The sequence below is a fragment of the Callithrix jacchus genome, chromosome 2 (assembly GCF_049354715.1).
Source record: "Callithrix jacchus isolate 240 chromosome 2, calJac240_pri, whole genome shotgun sequence".
NCBI lineage: Eukaryota > Metazoa > Chordata > Mammalia > Primates > Cebidae > Callithrix > Callithrix jacchus.
The window spans coordinates 34,448,768-34,468,211 of NC_133503.1; the positions used below are offsets into that span (position 1 = coordinate 34,448,768).

General features: G+C 50.0%; 1 protein-coding gene across 1 annotated transcript in view; it reads left to right on the forward strand.

Annotated features, from left to right (window-relative positions):
- The window catches only part of TGFBI (transforming growth factor beta induced), a 33,644-nt gene extending 15,128 nt beyond the window's left edge, over positions 1-18,516 (forward strand). The window contains exons 4-17 of the mRNA XM_003732202.6: positions 1,307-1,467; positions 1,822-1,986; positions 2,243-2,389; positions 4,691-4,832; positions 8,085-8,297; positions 9,089-9,226; positions 9,820-9,965; positions 10,766-10,902; positions 11,725-11,852; positions 14,119-14,243; positions 15,531-15,633; positions 16,212-16,291; positions 17,373-17,397; positions 17,887-18,516. Coding sequence (XP_003732250.1) covers positions 1,307-1,467; positions 1,822-1,986; positions 2,243-2,389; positions 4,691-4,832; positions 8,085-8,297; positions 9,089-9,226; positions 9,820-9,965; positions 10,766-10,902; positions 11,725-11,852; positions 14,119-14,243; positions 15,531-15,633; positions 16,212-16,291; positions 17,373-17,397; positions 17,887-17,927 — 1,751 coding nt within the window. The 3' untranslated portion in view covers positions 17,928-18,516. The remainder of the gene's footprint in view (positions 1-1,306; positions 1,468-1,821; positions 1,987-2,242; positions 2,390-4,690; positions 4,833-8,084; positions 8,298-9,088; positions 9,227-9,819; positions 9,966-10,765; positions 10,903-11,724; positions 11,853-14,118; positions 14,244-15,530; positions 15,634-16,211; positions 16,292-17,372; positions 17,398-17,886) is intronic.
- The last annotated feature ends 928 nt before the right edge of the window (positions 18,517-19,444 follow it).

A 19,444-nucleotide genomic window follows, 5' to 3' on the forward strand; every position in this document is an offset into this window, starting at 1 on the left:
GAATGCGGGCAATGGCATGAGGACATGGCATTCTCTTCATGTGCCCACTGGCCCCAGGCTCTATGCAAGAGCTTGAGGATGGAAGCTGGAAACAGTGCATTTCCTGAGCTGCTCCTTCTGGCCTCCTTACCACACTGGTGGAGCAGACTCCAATTCTGGCCTGTCCATGCCCTTCCTGGCAGGCACAGGCTCAGGCTCAGGCTCTTGGCCTCTGCCTCTGGCTGGGAGCGATTCTAAACACATCTAGCAGGGTTCAGACTGATGACCCATGGTTGGGGCTGGGAGTCTCTGGTGGGCTGGCAACCCCAAGCTGAGGCAGGCTGGTCACCTCAGGTCATGAGTTCAAGACCAGCCTGGCCAACATGGTGAGACCCTGTCTCTATTAAAAATTAAAAAAATATATATATATCCAGGCATGGATCCTGTAATCCCAGCTACTTGGGAGGCTGAAGCAGGAGAATCATTTATACCTGGGAGGTGGAGGTTGAAGTGAGCTGAGATCACGCCATTACACTCTAGCCTGGGCAAGAAGAGAGAAACTCTGTCTCAAAAAAAAAAAAAAAATAGTGAAACTGAGACATAACAGGAAGGAGGGCAATTTGGTTGGTGTCAAAGTCCCTAGAGCATGTGAGGGGAGAGATTGGTGCAGATGGAACCATGGAGGTACTGACTCAAGTGGAAGGACATGTGGGGAAATGGGATAGCAAAAGAAGATTGACCTTAGAAGGGGAGTTCAACCTCTGAACTCTAATTTCAGACTCTTGAAAATGAACATTAAGCTCATTTTGGTCTAAGAAACAAAAAACAAATGAACATGAAACTCATTTTGGTCTTTTAAGGCCTGAGAAACCCCTTCTAAACTTCAGACTACTTTAAGAAATAACATTTTATTACCTGCAAATACACACAGTACTTTGGAGATTTATAATAGTCTCTCATTTTAGTAGAAGCTGTTAGGGAACCAGTGTCAATAAAAAGGTAAATCTGTAAGAATAGTTTGTAATTAGGATATCCTGCCTGTGTTATCTAAATGTCTGGGAACAAGAGGTTTGCTCTACCATGTTTAAAATGATTAAAAATCACCAATTAGTTGAGTTCATGTAGCGAGGAATTTGACTTACTGAGTTGTTTTAAGGAGACTGTAACAAGCTTTAAGACCCCTGGAAACAGCCTGTCTTTGTGCTTTCCCACACACCTCCTCGTCCTCTCCACCTGCAGATGTACCGTGCTCTCTGACAAAGAAGGGAGGGTCTGGTTGGGCTGGACCCCCAGAGGCCATCCCTCCTTCTGTCTTCTGCTCCTGCAGCCCTACCACTCTCAAACCTTTATGAAACCCTGGGAGTCGTTGGATCGACCACCACTCAGCTGTACACAGACCGCACGGATAAGCTGAGGCCTGAGATGGAGGGGCCCGGCAGCTTCACCATCTTCGCCCCTAGCAACGAGGCCTGGGCTTCCTTGTCAGCTGTGAGATGACCTCCATCTGCCCAGGGGACTCTTACGGGGAACTGCCTTACTTCCCCAAGGGGTGGGCATGATGAATGGGAGTCCGTAGTGATTTCCTACTGTTTCGGGAGCTTTTTCCTTAACCCCTTAGAAAAGGCAGTGAAACTTGAGCTAAAATGTGTCTTACCAGGTTGCGTCTAAAGCCCCATGTGTCCTATTGGGCAGAAAGACCTTAGTGTTCCCTGAGGAGGGATCCTTGGCAGAAGAGAGGCCTGGGTTCACGGGGGCTGACAGCACGTTTCCCTAGATTTGCAAGGACCCCTCTCTTGAACACAGAGTCTGAGCCCTGAACTGTCCCCCTGTCCTTCCTCCTAGGAAGTGCTGGACTCTCTGGTCAGCAATGTCAACATTGAGCTGCTCAATGCCCTCCGCTACCACATGGTGAACAGGCGAGTCCTGACTGATGAGCTGAAACACGGCATGACCCTCACCTCTATGTACCAGAATTCCAACATCCAGATCCACCACTATCCTAATGGGGTAGGGGATCCCCAGCCATACCCCATGGCCTTTGGTCCACAATGAACCCTCTTCTGTCCCGTGGGTGGGCCGGTTTCTGGGGTTGAAGCTGTAGACAACCGCTCCTTTGTGCCTGCTTCTCCTTGGCCCGTCTGTTCCACAGCTTGTGGAACCTACACTCAGCTACTGTGTTTGAAAACACTGTTTTCTCCTTCCGGGGCTTTGGGACCATGCCTTTGTTCTGTGGACTGCTCACCCTTGCTGCTTCTCTGGGCAGATTGTAACTGTGAACTGTGCCCGGCTGCTAAAAGCCGACCACCATGCAACCAACGGGGTGGTGCACCTCATTGATAAGGTCATCTCCACCATCACCAACAACATCCAGCAGATCATCGAGATTGAGGACACCTTCGAGACCCTTCGGGTAAGGGACTGCCCTGGGTGGAGGTCCAGGCTTGGGAGACATTGCCTCCGAAGAGGGGCCTAGCAGGGCCTCTTCTGCAGGAAGAGTAGAGGATGGCTCCTGTAGGGGAGCATAGAGCAGATTCCCCTGAATGCCCATGAACATGGAGAATCCATTGACCAGATCTAACCTGTAAAACTCCCCATTTGTCTTCTTACTCTTTTTTTTCTTTTTGAGACAGAGTCTCACTCTGTTGCCCAGGCTGGAGTGCAGTGGTGCGATCTCGGCTCACTGCAACCTCTGCCTCCTGGGTTCAAGCGGTTCTCCTGCCTCAGCCTCCAGAGAAGCTGGGACTACAGGCGAGTGCCACCATTCCTGGCTAATTTTTTTATTTTTAGCAGAGATGGGGTTTCACCATGTTAGCCAGGATGGTCTCAATCTCTTGACCTTGTGATCCGCCTGCCTCGGCCTCCCAAAGTACTGGGATTACAGGCATGAGCCACTGCAGCCAGCCCCATCTGTCTTCTTTATAAAGTGTTCCTTTCCTTGCCTCCCCTGGAAAGGTCAGTGGTGTGTGGCTGCAACAGCACAGGGTCCTGTGAGCCCTGGACCTGTTCTGTGGCTTCCAGAGGTGGCAGCTCCCACATGGGGGACTAGAATAAATAGCCTATCAGGCTATGTGTGCTTTGGGATCACACATCCCCATCCTAGGACCCTGGTTGCAACCATACCCACGTTTTCTTGAAGCCCAGAATAGCAGAGAGGCCACCAGTGTGGACACAGAAGTCAAGGGTCTGATTTCCAGCCTGGATTTTCCGATAACTCCGGGGCCACAGGAATACTCTTCCTTCCCCCATGCCCAGTAGGCATTTGTCTTACAACTGGAGGGGAAGGCATGTTCCTCTTGGCAAGGGCTACTCAGGAGGAAGTGGGGGCAGGCTGCCCCGTCAGGGTTTTTGCCTTCATTCAAGGAGAACTTCCTAACCACAAAGGATACAAGTGGGAGCAGGGCGGTCCCTCCCTAGAGATCTCCAACACAGAGAGACAAACATGCTGGGGCCGGCTGGCACTTACGGCTCTTGCAAGCATGGATGGCTGTTAGCTGGGAGCCCGGCTGTCTGAGCTCCTCTCCCATGCTTTTCTTCTGGGTTGCTGGAAGGGCAGGGGTCCACAAGGGAATGATGTTCCCACATAATTGGCGGCACATGAACAGCAATTGATCTCTTCGGGTCACCTCCTCTTACTGTTTAGATCTGGTAGATATTTCTTTCTTCCTTCTTCTGACCCTCCATTGTGCCCATCTTTCCTTCTTAAAACATATACTTCTTAGGGACCTGCTACTTCCCTGGTGGTTCTATGTGCCAGGAGTATAGAGGTGAACAAGGCAGGCAAAGTTCTATTCTCAGTGGAGCTAATATTCTATCTGGAGAGAGACAACAAAGAAATCAACAAGGTAGCCATGGGCTGTAATAATTTATGTTAAGTGAGCAGGTAAATAGGGAGTGACAGTACTACAGGGAGGATTGGAGAATCAGGGAGGTCTCTCTGGAAGGGGTGGCTTTTGAACTGCGGTCTAAAGGATGAGAATGGGTCTAGTATACAAAATGCTGGTGCAAGAGGACACCTGGTGGAGGGGAGAACAATAGTGAAGGCTCAGGGCAGGAAGGGCAAGGAGGAGGCCAGTGGGTCAGGTCACATGTGAAGGGCATACAACAGGCAAAGGCAAAGTGTCCAGACCGAATCCTCCAGGACCTGCAGACCTGGGAAAGAGTCTGTCTCCATCCTGGGAGCAGCAGGAAACCACTCAGGACTTTAGAAGATCCCTCTGGCTGTGTAGAGAATGGGTGATGTGATCCTTCCATGCATGGGCACATGTACGTGACTACCAATGAATGTTGAGTGACAGTGTGAGAAGGGCTGCAAGCCATTAGAGTAGGCACAGTAGACAGACTCACCTTGGTCTGGGGGTGGGATGGGGTGGGAGGAGTGCCAAGTTGACCTCCCAAAGAAATGACATTTTAGTGGAAGAAGGAATAGAATCAGAGAAGCAAAGAAAGAGGGAAAAGCAGAGGGGACAGCAGGGATAGGGATTTGGGGGCAAGAAGAGGAAAGGCAAGTTAAAGACATGAAAGGTGGCCAGGCTGGCTGGAGCTCAGGCCCAGCAAGGTCCCCTAGGGACCATGGTCATTGGTGAGCTTGGGTTTGGCTTCTGTTTTTGTCTCGGGCTTCTGTAAAAGCCTTGAGCCCTTGAGGGGGAACCAGTGAGACTGTGTGTGAATGCCAGAGCCTCAGGGAGCACTCCATCTTCTCTCCTCTCCACAGGCTGCTGTGGCTGCATCAGGGCTCAACACGATGCTTGAAGGTAACGGCCAGTACACACTCTTGGCCCCGACCAATGAGGCCTTTGAGAAGATCCCCACTGAGACTTTGAACCGGATCCTGGGCGACCCAGAAGCCCTTAGAGGTGAGCATCCTTTGGCTCCTGCTGCTGCCTCATTTGTGCAGCTAGACTGAGCCCAAGACCTGCTCTAGTCCAAGATGGACATGCCACCTGCCATGAGGTGACCCTCAGGATATCCGCTCCAACTGTGGGTTGAGGCCATCCTGCCCTGTTGCTTTAGCTAACCATGTCTCTCCAGCAGCCACACTGCTCTGAGGGCTGAGTACTGAATCCAGCAGCTTTTGTTTGGGAACAGCTAGACTGAAGAGAGAGGTATAGCTGGAGACCCACAGCTGGCCCTGGCCAGAAACAGGGAGAATGAAAGGCTCGAATGGTTAAGGCCAGAGCAAGGCTAGCAGGTAGAGTGACAGCTTGCAGGCGTGGGGGTGGCAGATCTGGCACTCCTGAAATGGACTCTTCATGCTGACTCTTCACTATTCCTCTGTGTGGCTAGAGACATGGATAAATCAAAATTATAGTTAAAAACCAGTCATAGGCCAGGTGCAGTGGCTCACGCCTGTAATCCCAGCACTTTGGGAGGCTGAGGTCAGGAGGTGGAGACCAGCCTGGCCAACATGGTGAAACCCCATCTCTACTAAAAACACAAAAATTAGCTGGGCATGGTGGCAGCTACTCAGCTCTAATTCCAGCTCCTTAGGAGGCTGAGGCAGGAAAATCACTTGAACCCAGGAGTTGCAGGCTGCAATGAACCAAGCTCGAGCCATTGCACTCCAGCCTGGGTGACAGAGCAATACTCTGTCTCAAAAAAAAAAAAAGTCATCATCAACTTTTGACTCTCCATTTTAGATTTCATCATGCCCTCCTCAGTGAGCTGCTAAGTTAGACAGTGGATTGATTATTGCTGCAGGAGAGGGAAGGAGCTGGTATGTAATGGAGATGAGAAAGGAGGACTCTGCCTTCCCCCCACCCTGCCCCTTTCTACTCCAGGACCTCTGAAAGGCCATGAGCACAAAGCTGCTGCCTGAGTCCCCTGAAACACAGGGAATGCCGCAGGTCTCTGGTACAGCCCACCACACTTTTCCTCTCAAACGTATTCCAGGATGACTGCATTTCTTTTGAATCTATTTAAGCCCACCTTGTCAATGTGCTGTATAAAATACCTAATGCATTTCAGACACCCTATACATTTAAAGTGCTCTCCTTCTGTCTCTGCAGGGATGGGAAAGGGCATATTTCTAAAAACACAGATTGGGAGATGGGATCTGTTCCGTGTCCAGGTGATTATGGTGCCTCTGTGCAGCTGGCCAGCACTGGGGACAGCGGCCACGAAAATGAATACAGCACAGCCTTTGCCCCCAAGGAAATTAAGACCTAGTAGAAACGGCAGGCTTAAAAAGAGGTTGTTGGGATCTGATTTGGTGGCTGCAATGACAGAGATACTCACAGCACAAAATGGAATGAGGGTAGGCACTGGGACACAGCCTCAGGGGGCCCAAAGGCTTTTAGAACTGTACTCCCCATTAAAACATAGTTTGCACAGAGCACATTTTTGCTTTGGAGACCTCAGAAATCATTATAGGCCAGGCATGCCTATAATCCCAACACTCTGGGAGGCCGAGGCAGGGAGATCACTTGAGGCCAAGAGTTCAAAACCAGCCTGGCCAACATAGTAAAACCCCGTCTCTACTAGAAATATAAAAATTAGCCAGGTGTGGTGGCAGGCGTCTATAATTCCTGTAATCTCAGATACTTGGGAGGCTGAGGTAGGAGAATCACTTGAACCTGGGAGGCAGAAGTTGCAGTGAGCCCAGATCATGCCACTGCACTCCAGCCTGGGCAACAAAGCTAGACTCTCAAAAGAAAAAAAAAAAAGAACTCCTTATTATAAATTGTAAGAAAAAAAGGCCCCTGCTTCATCCCTTTTGCAAATCTACCTTTTCCTACTCAATAACCGGCTTGTTCAGAGCAAACACACTCTGTCTGGTGCTGTGGCTGCACACTGGAAGGAACAGGTCCTTGCCCCACGCCCAACAGTCTGCTGTTACTAACAGGTTGGCAGGCAGGCAGGCAAGAAGCAGCCGGGGTTGGTGTGCCCGTTTGAAGACTGGTTTCCAGCTTTGGCCCTCCTCACCCTCCAAGGGGCCCTGGCAGTTTCCTCTACCACACCCTGGACTTCCTTCTCTGAGAAGCTGAATCTCCAAGGCCTCATTACCATAGGGTCTTCTCACCTTCTTCTTTCCCTCTGGCTGATGTGGCCAGCACTGGCTTTCAAGTCCATTAACTCGTTTGCAGCAGCCCAAGGCCTTGCAGGGCCTCAGAGCTTCCTCCTGCCCATGACAGTGTGGTTTTGGTTCTCACACTCAGGGACGAATTGAAACTCACCTCTGTGGTGAGAATATGGGACAGAGAGCCTCGGTGACCTTGGTGAGTGGCAGCCCAGGCCACCTGCTTGGCCTGGGGTGGGGCAGGGCTCTTTCTTCTTGACTGGTATTTGCAGCTGCCTCCGTCCAGCCCGTCTGGGCTCTCTAACACAATGGAGGCCAGCAGGAGTCACGATGGGTCAGGAGCCCTTCTTGGGCCTCAGTCCTGCCCTGCCCCCTAAAGTAGCACTTGGACAAGCAAATAAATGATTATGTTTATGATTTATGGGTCTGGTGAATGGGATGGCAAAGGCCATGTCTTACTGACCACCAAACCCTAAGATAGATCCTGGCAACTAGAAGACCCTTGGGCTAAATGAACAAAAACCTTGACAAATAAAGTATACAAATAACTCAGAACTGTCATTTGCTATGCTTTTCATCTTTTCCTACTACAGTTACGTTTTTATAAAGGTCAGTAGATTTCTAAAATCTCATGATAAGCTTTCTTGAGTTTTTCTTTTATCCCTGAAGTTCAGCTACAAATAAGCTAACATTTGTTGAACATTTACTCTGTTGTCAGGCACTGTGCCAGGTGCTCTATGTTCAGAATTTCATGTCATCTCCACAGTAGCCCTAGGAGAAGAATGCAGTTCTTATGTCCACTTGACTGGTGAGGAAATTGAGGTTCAAAGAGGCTCAATGACTTGTGCAAGTTTCCACAGCTGGAAAGTGGCCATGGGATTCAAAGCAGGCAGTCTGACCACAGAGCCCCAGCTGCTTTTCTAGGGCAGCAGGCAGGAGGTGAGGAGGATCTGGGCCCTGGGGTGCTCCCGCCTCATCTGAGGGTCCTCATCTGAGAGAATAGGATCCTCACAGTATAGGCAGGCTGAAAGTGGCCCCCGAGGTCATCCTGGAGCAGATTCTGACTTTCCTGAGTCTGTTTGGCCCCCAGACCTGCTCAACAACCACATCCTGAAGTCGGCTATGTGTGCTGAAGCCATCGTTGCGGGGCTGTCCGTGGAGACCCTGGAGGGCACGACACTGGAAGTGGGCTGCAGTGGGGACATGCTGACCATCAACGGGAAGGCAATCATCTCCAATAAAGACATCCTGGCCACCAACGGGGTGATCCACTACATTGATGAGCTGCTCATCCCAGACTCAGGTAGGCCAGACCTGCAGGTGCCTTGGCCCTGCCCAGCCCACCATCCCTTCTGCTATCCCCGGTGGCAGGGTTGGGGAAATTCAGGGATCTTTGGGCAACTTCCCTGCCTGGACCTAGCTCACAGGGTCCAGGCAGATGTGTGGGTTGTGACCAGAGTGATGCGTCTTGAGCTTCAGGCATGCAAGCATAGTGGGGAGACAGTGGGGAGCCATTGGAGGGGTCTGGGGACAAAGACACAATCACTGAGGCCTTTCAGAAGATATGCCTGCTGTGAATGGGCACAGAGGGCCATTTGCTGACCTCAGAACATGTGCTTTCTCAATAGTGCCCAAGCCATTGCAGGGTCACTGACCCAGTGAGAATGCCTGAATGGACTTTGGAATCCTAGCCCCATTCTGGTCTTCCAGTGAGATCTGTCCATGAGTGAAGGAATCTCGTAGAATAAACAAAACGCTTCTACGGGTGTGGCTGCTGGCCTTCTCTAATAGTCAGGAGCCATCAGTCAGACTGTCTTTCTCCCCAGTGTTAGAATGTGCCCTGACCAAGCTGCCCACAGGGCCTGGGACAGAGGCTGATCTTTGCCTAACTGAGCTCACCTCTCCTCCTGACTGGTTAGATTTTCTAGCGACTGTTCCCCTGATGACACAAGCCTGCTGGGCCCCAGCAGGCTTGGAGGGGTTGTTGACTCACGAGACGACATTCCTGCTGATGTGTGTCATGCCCCGGGGTGGATGAATGATAAATGAAAACAGCACTTTTAACTTTTGAACCCACTTTCTCCTTCCTTGTAGCCAAGACGCTATTTGAATTGGCTGCAGAGTCCGATGTGTCCACAGCCATTGACCTCTTCAGACAAGCCGGCCTCGGCACTCATCTTTCCGGAAGTGAGCGGTTGACACTCCTGGCTCCCCTGAATTCTGTATTCAAAGGTAACATGGGGAAGGCATCCCTGTTACCTTGTCCCTGGAGGCGGCTTCCCCACCCCTGTCACCTCCACAACACTCTGTGATTTACAGCACCCCATGGGACATTAGAACTTCCACTCAGCTCAACCAAAAGCAGATGTGACTTCAGCAGAAACTTCAGAGGCTCTGTTGTTTCATTAGGCAGAGCAGAGAATGCATTTGGGGAGCCGTGCCTCGGAACTCAAGACTTAGATCTGGGAGAGCAGAGCATTCCTTTGCCTTTCTATTTGCAGAGTCACTTGCCAATGTATAGTCAGGAGGTCACGGTGAGGATATAGCTGAGTTGCAACCACAGGAAGGCAGAGAAGGGGGCCAAGGTGTGTGCGTGCCTGCCCTTCTCACTTAGGGCAAAACTTCAAACACCCTTAGTTATCTGGATATTTTTTTATTTTTCCACAGAAGATACCAGATGTTAAGGAATATTGGCAGCAGCTTAACTTGGTTTCTCAATCCCTGTTTCCAAACTCAGGGAGGGCTTTTTCATTGTATTCATCTCCCATCATTCTCTTCATTTCAGGAGCACATCTCTCTGGACCTAACCACACCCTCTCTTGCAGATGGAACCCCTCCAATTAATGCCCATACAAGGAATTTGCTTCGGAACCACATAATTAAAGACCAGCTGGCTTCTAAGTATCTGTACCATGGACAGACCCTGGAAACTCTGGGTGGCAAAAAACTGAGAGTTTTTGTTTATCGTAATGTAAGTTCTGAGTCCTAAATCATGTTCCTTGGAAGCTCCTTATGGTGGGAGGTGTATTAGCATTTAAAAAAATGTCCTCAATAAACAGGAGTTTGCATGAGAACTGGTTGCTGACAAGGAAGAAAATAATTTCTGGAAAGTATTGATACCAAAATGAGATCCTGCAGAAGGATTAGAATCTCTTTTTCTGGAGGCCTTTGAGAATAAACCACACAGTTATCCCACCTGTACTGTGAAGGAATAAGTCCTTCTTGAACTCACGAATGAACACATGGGAGGAGGGATGGGGTTCGGACTCCTTCTGAGCTTATGAGAAGAGCAGCCCCCCGAAATAAAATACAGCCCTGCTTGGTCCAAGAGGTGTCTTCCCTGTTCTGTTTTCAAACTTCTTTGTTTTCAAACCCAACAGTTACCCTGGAATATCAAATAGGAAGTACAAGTCAACATAGCTCTTGCCTGGCACCAACCAGCACCATTTGGCTAAAGATGGTCATCATCTGTTAAACAAATAAATAAATAAATGGGCTCAATCTATTTATTTGGCCACTGTCAATGGACCTCATGTGTAACTGATATTCTCATTATGGGGCCTCTGTGTAACTTTATTGGGGCCTCTCTAGCCATTCTTTCCTTAAGGAAGAGCATTTATTGTTTTATTTCCTGGAGAAAAGACATCATTTCATTCCAGCCTTAATAACCCACTCCAATAAATACCCCTTCATCTTCATGGATGATGACCCTGCTACATGCCTCTTGGGAGGATAACCAGTCCTTGCTTTCTCTGTCCCTCTTCTGTGCAGAGCCTGTGCATTGAGAACAGCTGCATTGCCGCCCATGACAAGAGAGGGAGGTACGGGACCCTGTTCATGATGGATCGGGTGCTGACGCCCCCGATGGGGACTGTCATGGATGTCCTGAAGGGAGACAATCGCTTTAGGTAATTAGATCCATTCCCGAGTGGGGCTTCTGCCGGGTGGTCATGCTGGAGCAGGATGTGGGGCCCCAGCTATTTGTCAAGCCTCCTTCTACCTTGGGATTCAGTTAACACTAAGTGGTGCCCTGCTATGACCTTCCAGACTTGGGATGGGGAAAAGGGGAGGGTTGCCTTGAAAGCTTACACTGGGAAGAAAGGTTACTTCTGAGAATGTAATCCTCACATGCATGGGAAGCAGGGAGAGGGGACTACATTTTTATCACTGAAGCGCAAGGAAAACGTCACTCTCATTGTAAAGCTCCAAGTGAGCCGAAGGCATATAGTTTGCAGTGCATGATGAGTTTCTCACTCTCTGCACAATATCTGTTTATTGTAACTGAAGTCTCCTTGTGAGTTTGTATTCCTGCCCTGCTAGCTCCATTTCTGACTTGCTCGTTCACCTTGGGGTGCTGTCACATGGACTATTTCCCTGTCACTGACTTCAGCCACCTCCACAAGGGCCTAGAGACCACACCCCTCTGCCCTCCCAGAATCACATCCCTGGAGGCTCAGCTAGTCGCTGGGTCAGCAATGCCTTGCCCTTTCTTTTTCCTCCTTTCTCCTGTGGCTCTGACCTCTGGCCATGTAACAGAGCTCAGCATTCTTGCTGGGTGGAGGGAACATGCAACCTGGAGTTTGCTTCCTCTTTGTGCACAGGGAGGGCATGAAAACCAAGGTATGTGCATTCCAGTAGTCTGGGCTCTTCTATCCCCATTGGTGAGGTATTTAAGGAAAATACCTCTCGGCTCCCAGGACAGGTGACATTTTGTGTGTGTGTATCCACAGCACGCTGGTAGCTGCCATCCAGTCTGCAGGACTGACGGAGACCCTCACCCGGGAAGGAGTTTACACAGTCTTCGCTCCCACAAATGAAGCCTTCCGAGCCCTGCCACCGAAAGAACAGATCAACTTAAGTATACATCTCCACTTTTCTAAAGTAGTGATTTCCCGGGGGCCCAGCGGGAAGCAGTTGACACATTAGGGATTGACTTGAAGGGATTTAATGACAAGACTATTTGTGGAAGTGTGGACAGAATTAAAAGAACTAGCAAAGGATGAGGCCACCCAGGGACAAGCAACCCTGGGAAGTCTTTACTACCCCTAGGCCTGGGGGAACGGGAGGATGAGAGCAGGAACCAGTGAGGTCATGAGGCTTGGACAAGGGCATAGGACGGCAGCCAGAGCCATATACAGCCACTGTCAGAACCATGCAAGTGAGGGAGGGCACTCAGCACCCCAGCCTCCCTCTCCTTCCACACACCAGTTGCCATCTGGGTCTCCCACTGGATGATGCACGAGTAGGAGGGAGACCACTGATGCAGTTCATAGAGCTCAGCCTCCTGGGCAGGAAACCAGGCAGAAAGGAGTAGAAAAAACTGAGGGTGGCTGCAGCCAGCCCAGTCACTGAGGCATGTTTCCTACTGGAGACCTGTGAGCCAGTGATAATGAAGCCAGTTACCGGCATTGACTATCCCTCCAGACAACAAACTTTCCCAAGAAGTTAGTCACAGCCCTGAGAGATCTAGTTGAGTATGTTTGGGAGGGGATCTAGTGGTTGAGTGGCTAAGAAAAACAAGGAAGGCAAGAGTACCTTGCAGCCGGTGTGGTAAGGATGAAATAGGATGCCGCACACAGTGCCAGGCACACAGCCCTGGTCAATAATAGCCATGATGTTGGGGGCCGGTGGGGAGGGGAATGGGAGTTGCAGTGTTTAGCTCAGATACATGCCTGTGAGAGATGCTTGCATTCTCACAGAAAGGTGAGCCTGAGGAAAAGGAGGAGGAGGAAGGACCTTGGCAAATCTTGGGGCCCCCATTGTCTACACCCGCCTTCCTACTCTAGAGCAGGAGAATAGAAAGTTCAGGTTGCAGCCAGCTCCGAGGTGAATTTGTGTCCTGTTTAATTATCTTTATTGCTAAATGAATGCCTATGTCTGTGATGATGACGTATGTTCCTAAGGAGAGGGGAGAAGTTCATTCTGAACATAAACTTTTCATCCTCTGTCTGTCCAGCAAGAATGGAGTATCACCCAGGTGGCCTGAGCTGGCTTGGCTTTCTTTTCACTTTCAATTATGTGGGAGTTGAGGAGGGGGATGGGGAAAGCTTCCCAAACACACCCTCCCCCAGGTCTGAGGCACCCCTGACGGACAGAGGTGGTCCAGGTGTTAGAGAGATTGAAAGGACATCCCACACACCCCAAGGGCTAGCGTGATTCTGCACTTCCAGGGAATACTTTGTGGAAGGGGAATCTTGTCAGCTCCAGGTTGTGGATGTTTGAAAATCACTTGGTACCCAGTGGCTCCATCCTCTGGCACTCATGTGGATTTGTCAATAACCAAGTGAACTCTCCAAAATACTTTAAAACTTCCTCCCTTCTCAGTTTCAAGATGCTGGAAATAGCTGTTCATAAGGGAAAATTTAGCCATTTGGCTGGTAATGGGAGTATCCAAGATGAGAGGGCAGCTGGAAACTTTCAGAATGACCTCCCACACTTAATTTGGGAAATGCCTGTGCACCTTTATGGGCAATCAGATGCCTGCCACAGTTGCTGGAGACACTGACGTGGGCCAAAAGGCATGCTGAGACATGACGAGCAGAGATGCTCTGGAGGGAATACCCCCCTCAGCCCTGACCTCATCGGCTCCACGGCTCCTCCACAGTACAGCTGTTGACTCTTTTAAGTTCTCCCTTCAGGAAATAGCCGTCTCAAACAGAATGCGCATTTGAGGGCAGAATGTGTAAATACTGCACTCCTGTGTTATAACTGTCGGGAGCCATGCTGATGATGAAACGTCCCAGATGCTGGTGCTGGAAAGGTCCCTAGCTTTCCAAGCAAATATTTATCTCATGGAAACATGAGTCATACTCGAAGAGGAGTATGGATTAACTCCTTCTCAGCAGCCAGGGAGCCCAGCATCCCAGAGAGCATATTTAACCCAGAAGCCCACAGACTGCAGGGGCAGATTCGTGGCCATGAACATGTGCTTTGTGTCCTCTGACCATTAGACAGATTGTGGGTCACAATGTTGAGTATACAGTGGGAGCTTAATGAGTGCTTATTCCCTGGGCAGGGAGTTCATCTCAGGGGTGACCACTTGAGTCTTCTCCTCTGGGCCCTCCTTGACCAGGCTAGTTACCATTCTTGGGATGAACTCTATCTCCTTTTCCTGCCATCTGCAGAAACTGCCAAGGAACTTGCCAACATCCTGAAATACCACATTGGTGATGAAATCCTCGTTAGCGGAGGCATCGGGGCCCTGGTGCGGCTCAAGTCTCTCCAAGGTGACAAGCTGGAAGTCAGCTTGGTAAGTGTCCTGCAGATCAAAGGCTGGCTGCGCCCCGCCACCAGGGCTCCAGGACATATCTTACCCTGGGACGGCATTAAACACACACAACCTTCAAGATGCAGCTTGAATCTCTGAATGCAGCTCAAATCTCTGAATGTAATTCACCCAAAGAAAAAGAGAAAAGAGAAGAGGGTCTTCAGGGAAATCCAGTGAGATTATAGGTAGACATGAATAAGAACTTCCAGATTTACAAGGGAATAGAGCATCTGCTTTTGCATCTGGGAGAGGCTATTAGATCTTTCTTCTCTTAAGGAGATGGTAGGCAATTACTTACATGACTGAAGAGATCAGTCTCTATCCTCACCCCAGCCCACCCCCCAAACCCAGGGATTCACTGAGTTGCACCATGAACCAGACCATCCCAACAGGCTTTTTCAGTTCTGACATTTGCTCTGTGAGTCTTCCCTTGCTCTGCACATTGATGACACACATTCCACTTTGTAACTGCAGTAAGAGTATTCCTAAAGCAGATAGCCCGCTGAGCTCCAGAAATAATCACTGGTGGAGCCCACTGATTGTGGAGGGACCACTCTTCAGTGTGTGGCTGGCTTCTGCTCCCTGTTCCTTTCTCCTTGTCTTCAGCCATCCTTTGCTCACCAGTTTCTCACCAGGAGCATGGGAAGCTATGCATGTAGGGAGGTCAGCACGGGGATGACTTGTTTGACTTTAGCAAGTGGCTCAAGAATCTCCTAGCACTTGGCTTCAGATGCTGGGGACCTGTCTGTCACAGGCTTCTATGCCTCCTACCCCCTTGAGTCTTGTTGCATGGACCCTTCAGGAAAGTCTGAGATAGATTTGCACTGGGTGGGCCTCCTATGAGAAAATCTTAAGCCAGGCACCCAGGAAAAGTGGAAGGAGCCTTTTGCTTAGAGCAGGAAGCCTGGCTTCCACTTCCAGCTGTTCCATCTGCTTAGCTCAAAAGAGGCACTTCACTCATCTTCAGCCTCAGTCTCCTCTTATGTCGATAGGACAATAATATCTACCCTCCTTATCATACACTGCTGTGATGACTGAACAGTTCACACAAAAGAGCATCATGTAAATTGCAATGTGAAATCCACACAGGAGATTCCAATCAATCCACCGCACCAAAGGTCTATGAAGGGCAGGGACTGTTCCATTCACCAGAGTATCCCCAGTCTTATACAGGACCTGGCATATGAAAAGTGTTCAGTAAACACTTGCTGAATGAATAAAATAAATGTGCTCTACTTTCAGCCGCCACTCTCTGTTTCTTTCTTTTAGAAAAACAATGTGGTGAGTGTCAACAAGGAGCCTGTTGCTGAGCCTGACATCATGGCCACAAATGGCGTGGTCCACGTCATCACCAGCATTCTGCAGCCTCCATGTAAGTGTCACCTCCCATTGACTCTGTGGCCCATCCTCCTCTCCATGTGGCAGTTGGTGTAGAGAAGGAAAAAAATGTCTCAATAGAAAAACTGTTCTAAACAATGATCAGAAGAACATGGAGTTGTGATAGTTAAACTTAGCTATGTGACTGATCGCAGAGTCAGTTGGGTACTGTTGGTTTCGAATGCAGCACACGAAGGAACGTGAGGACACGTTGCTCTTTGCAGAGTTGCCCAGCTGTCTGAGCTCCCCTCGGACACAGTTCAGTTTTCTGTGTTTGTGTGGATGCTGTCCTCGCGGTTCCCAGCACCCCTCTCAGAGCACTTCACCTCGGTGTGTGCTCCTTGCCTCCAGTGCAGTTGAACTTCAGTCCTGCTTCTCCTCGTGTGTGCATTCACCTTTCTTGGAGCTCTCTCCCCATGTCCCAATTCTACTATGAGTTATGAAACATTGTAGAGAAAACATGTCTTTGGAAATGTGAGACAGAAAGCCCACCAGTGGCCTCAGTCGTGGTTGTTATGAATGACATGCTAATGGTTTCCTTCTCATCAAACCAGCCTTTTCTTTCCACTTCAGTCAACAGACCTCAGGAAAGAGGGGATGAACTTGCAGACTCCGCACTTGAGATCTTCAAACAAGCATCAGCGTTTTCCAGAGTAAGATGCCTGTTAGGTTTGCACCTTGCCTGAGCAGCCTCAGGTCCTCTGTTTGGGCCATCAAGGAGCCTCTCCAGCCCCCGTCTTCCTTAGCTGCTCCCCAGGGCTCTCTTAAAACTTCTTCCCACTCCCACTGGGGCATCCTCAGCCCCAGCCTGTGTCAAATTCAGAGTAGAGAACCCAGGCAGCTCCTGGGCCTTCATGGGCCAAAGTCCAGGCTTTCACACAGAGGCCTCTGAGCCTCAGATCATGGGGAAGCCCTGCTGGTGAGAACAGACATAGCTCTGGAAGCCATCTGCCCAAGAGGGCAGCCCATCCCAAGTTCATCTTACAGTGGCCGGGCCTGCCCTGAGTCTGGGCCTCCGGCTCACCCTTCTGCTGTCCATGGCATTGCCCATCCTGTGTGAGGCTGGGGCTCTCCTGGGCACTGTGTGGATTCTGGATACAGGGCTACTGGGCCTTCTATGCATGTGGAGCCATCCCTTCTTTGCCCCAGCCCTGCCTCCCTGTCAAATGCTCTCTGGCTGTGTCTGAGCTTCCTTTCCTGCTCCCCAACTTGCCCAGTGCCCAGTGCTCTGCTTGGCTCCTTTGCTGCTTCGGGTCATATGGAGCCTCTTGGGAATGTGAGGTGCCTTACAGAAGGTTTGCACTTCAAGAGAATAGGCTTCAGGGAGCATTCCTCAACCCAGAGGCCTGAAGCATCCTCTGTCACTTTACTTTTGAACACAGGGATCTCCTTAGTGCCCTCAAGAAGGACTCTTGGCCCTGAACTCCTACTCCTGAGGCCACTACTGTGCAGCCCCAGCTCCCCCAACTCCAGCCTCTAGTCTCAGTGGGGAAGCCTGGCTTTGGAGTCTCCTAGGAATGTCCACCTGAAGTCACACTTGATAGAGGCTTGCACAACTTATGTCTGCCAAGCCCACCTGAGGAACTCCCCAGGGCCTATCAGTTCTACCTTCCCCTTCCTCTTCCTTACTCCAGCATTTTTTCCAAGTAGGGGTGGCAGTGGGCAAAGCCATTACATAAGCAAGTGCAGATATAACTTTCACTAGAAAACCTGACACCTTGTGTTTTCTTTCAGGCTTCCCAAAGGTCTGTGCGACTAGGTAAGTCTGGTCTGGGTTTGAAGTCTTTGCACATCTGTTTAGGCCTTACCCCCAAGCAAGCCCAAGCCTGCCATCTGCTGTATATAGATAAGAAAATCATGGTGCCGTAAAACAAGCCTGGCCTTTGGAGTCAGAACAGCAGGGTGACTTGGGGTCAGACCCAGACACCCTACTTCCTTCTCCGTAATATGGGGATAATAAAAGTAACAACCTTTTGCAGTTAATGTGAGTTTTCAGCTTATGGAGCCTGGAAATACTGCAGAGGCCTTGGCAGGAGCCCACGGTGAGGATCTAGTTCCAAGCTGATAGGTGCAGAAAACCAGAACATCAGGCATTGAGTAAGAGTGAGGTTTCACAAACCAAAAGGCACCTGCTGTGTGCAGGAGGTAGAAGGGGGCTGCTTGGCCCTGGTCCCTGAGATCCTGACAGGGTCTGAGACAGACTTGGGGAGACCTGCACCTATTTGACTTTACAAACTTCTCTTTTCAGCCCCTGTCTATCAGAAGTTATTAGAGAGGATGAAGCATTAGCAGGAAGGACTACAGGAGGAATGCACCACGGCAGCTCCCCGCCAATTTCTCCCAGATTTCCACAGAGACTGAATGTTTTTGAAACCAAATATCATACTTCATACATGGGCAGCACCGTAATGAAATGTGAGCCTTGTGCAGGTGGGGGAGGAGGGAGAGAGATGTACTTTTTAAATTGTCTTCCCCCTAAACATGACTGTTAACCCACTGCATGCAGAAACTTGGGTGTCACTGCCTGACATTCGCTTCCAGAAAGGACCTATCCCAAATGTGGAATTTGCTGCCTATGCCAAGTGCCTGGAAAAGGAGCTTCAGTATTGTGGGGCTCATAAAACATGAATCAAGCAATCCAGCCTTATGGGAATTCCTGGCACAGTTTTGTAAAGCTCTTGCACGGCTGGAGAAATGGCATCATTATAAGCTATGAGTTGAACTGTTCTGTCAAATGTGTCTCGCATCTACACATGGCTTGGATGCTTTCATGGGGCCCTGTCCAGGTAGAAAAGAAAAGGTATGTAGAGCATGTAGAGCTCAGATTTCCCAAGTGTGACAGAGCCATGGTGTGTTTGTAATAATAAAACCAAAGAAACATATGCCCCGTGTGCATGGTACTGTGTGCCGGCCTGAGGCCATCATGCTCCTCCACACCTCAATTCTGCTCTGGAGAAGCTCAGCAAGGAGCCCCGAGGGATGGTGTTTGGGAGATTCCAGGAGCCAGCCCTCAGACACCCAGACAGCTTATGGGGGTTTGAACCTGCCTTTGCCAAACAGATTTTTATTTCACCCTCCTCCAACCCTGGGGTTTCAAGTTCTCAGTGTTCTCTTCACCCTGCACTTTATTCCTCTTATTACTCAGAAATACCTTCCCTCCAGCATGGTGATCCCCTGCCTGTGTGCTGGACTTTTGAGTCCTTAGCACCACCCTGTGAAGTGGTTGCCAGCACAATCCCATTATGCAGATGAGGAAACCAAGGCCCAGGGAAGGGAGGACCAGCGGCAGCACATAAAATAGCTGAGCTGGCACTGGAACCCATGTCTCCTGACTCCCAGGGACACCACTGACAACAGAACAAGACCATGTTTTCCAGGCCCATCCCCCTACCAACCCACGCTCAGATTCCTTCCTCCGCTCCCGTAATCTCTGGCGTCTAAAATGTCCTTGGCCCTCTGACAGGTGGTGTCATGTGGTTGTGGTGCCATCGGCCCCTACCCGTGTGGCCTGGGGGCCAGTCATGTGACCTCCCAGGGTCTCCTCTTCTGTAGGGAGATGACCATCACATCTACTTCATGGGTCCATTGTGAGGATGAAATAAGATGGACTATATAAAATGCTTGGTACGGCACTAGGTGGCCTTATTTTTATCCTCCTTTCTGGGACTGCTCAGGATCAGAGGCTCTGAGAGCCTTTATGTGTGTCTTTCCCACAGGTGGGCTGGCCCACTACTCTGGAGAATGGGACAGACTTCCTTCCCACTCACATCCCCCTCTGCCAAGGCTGATTCATTCCAGCAGGCGGA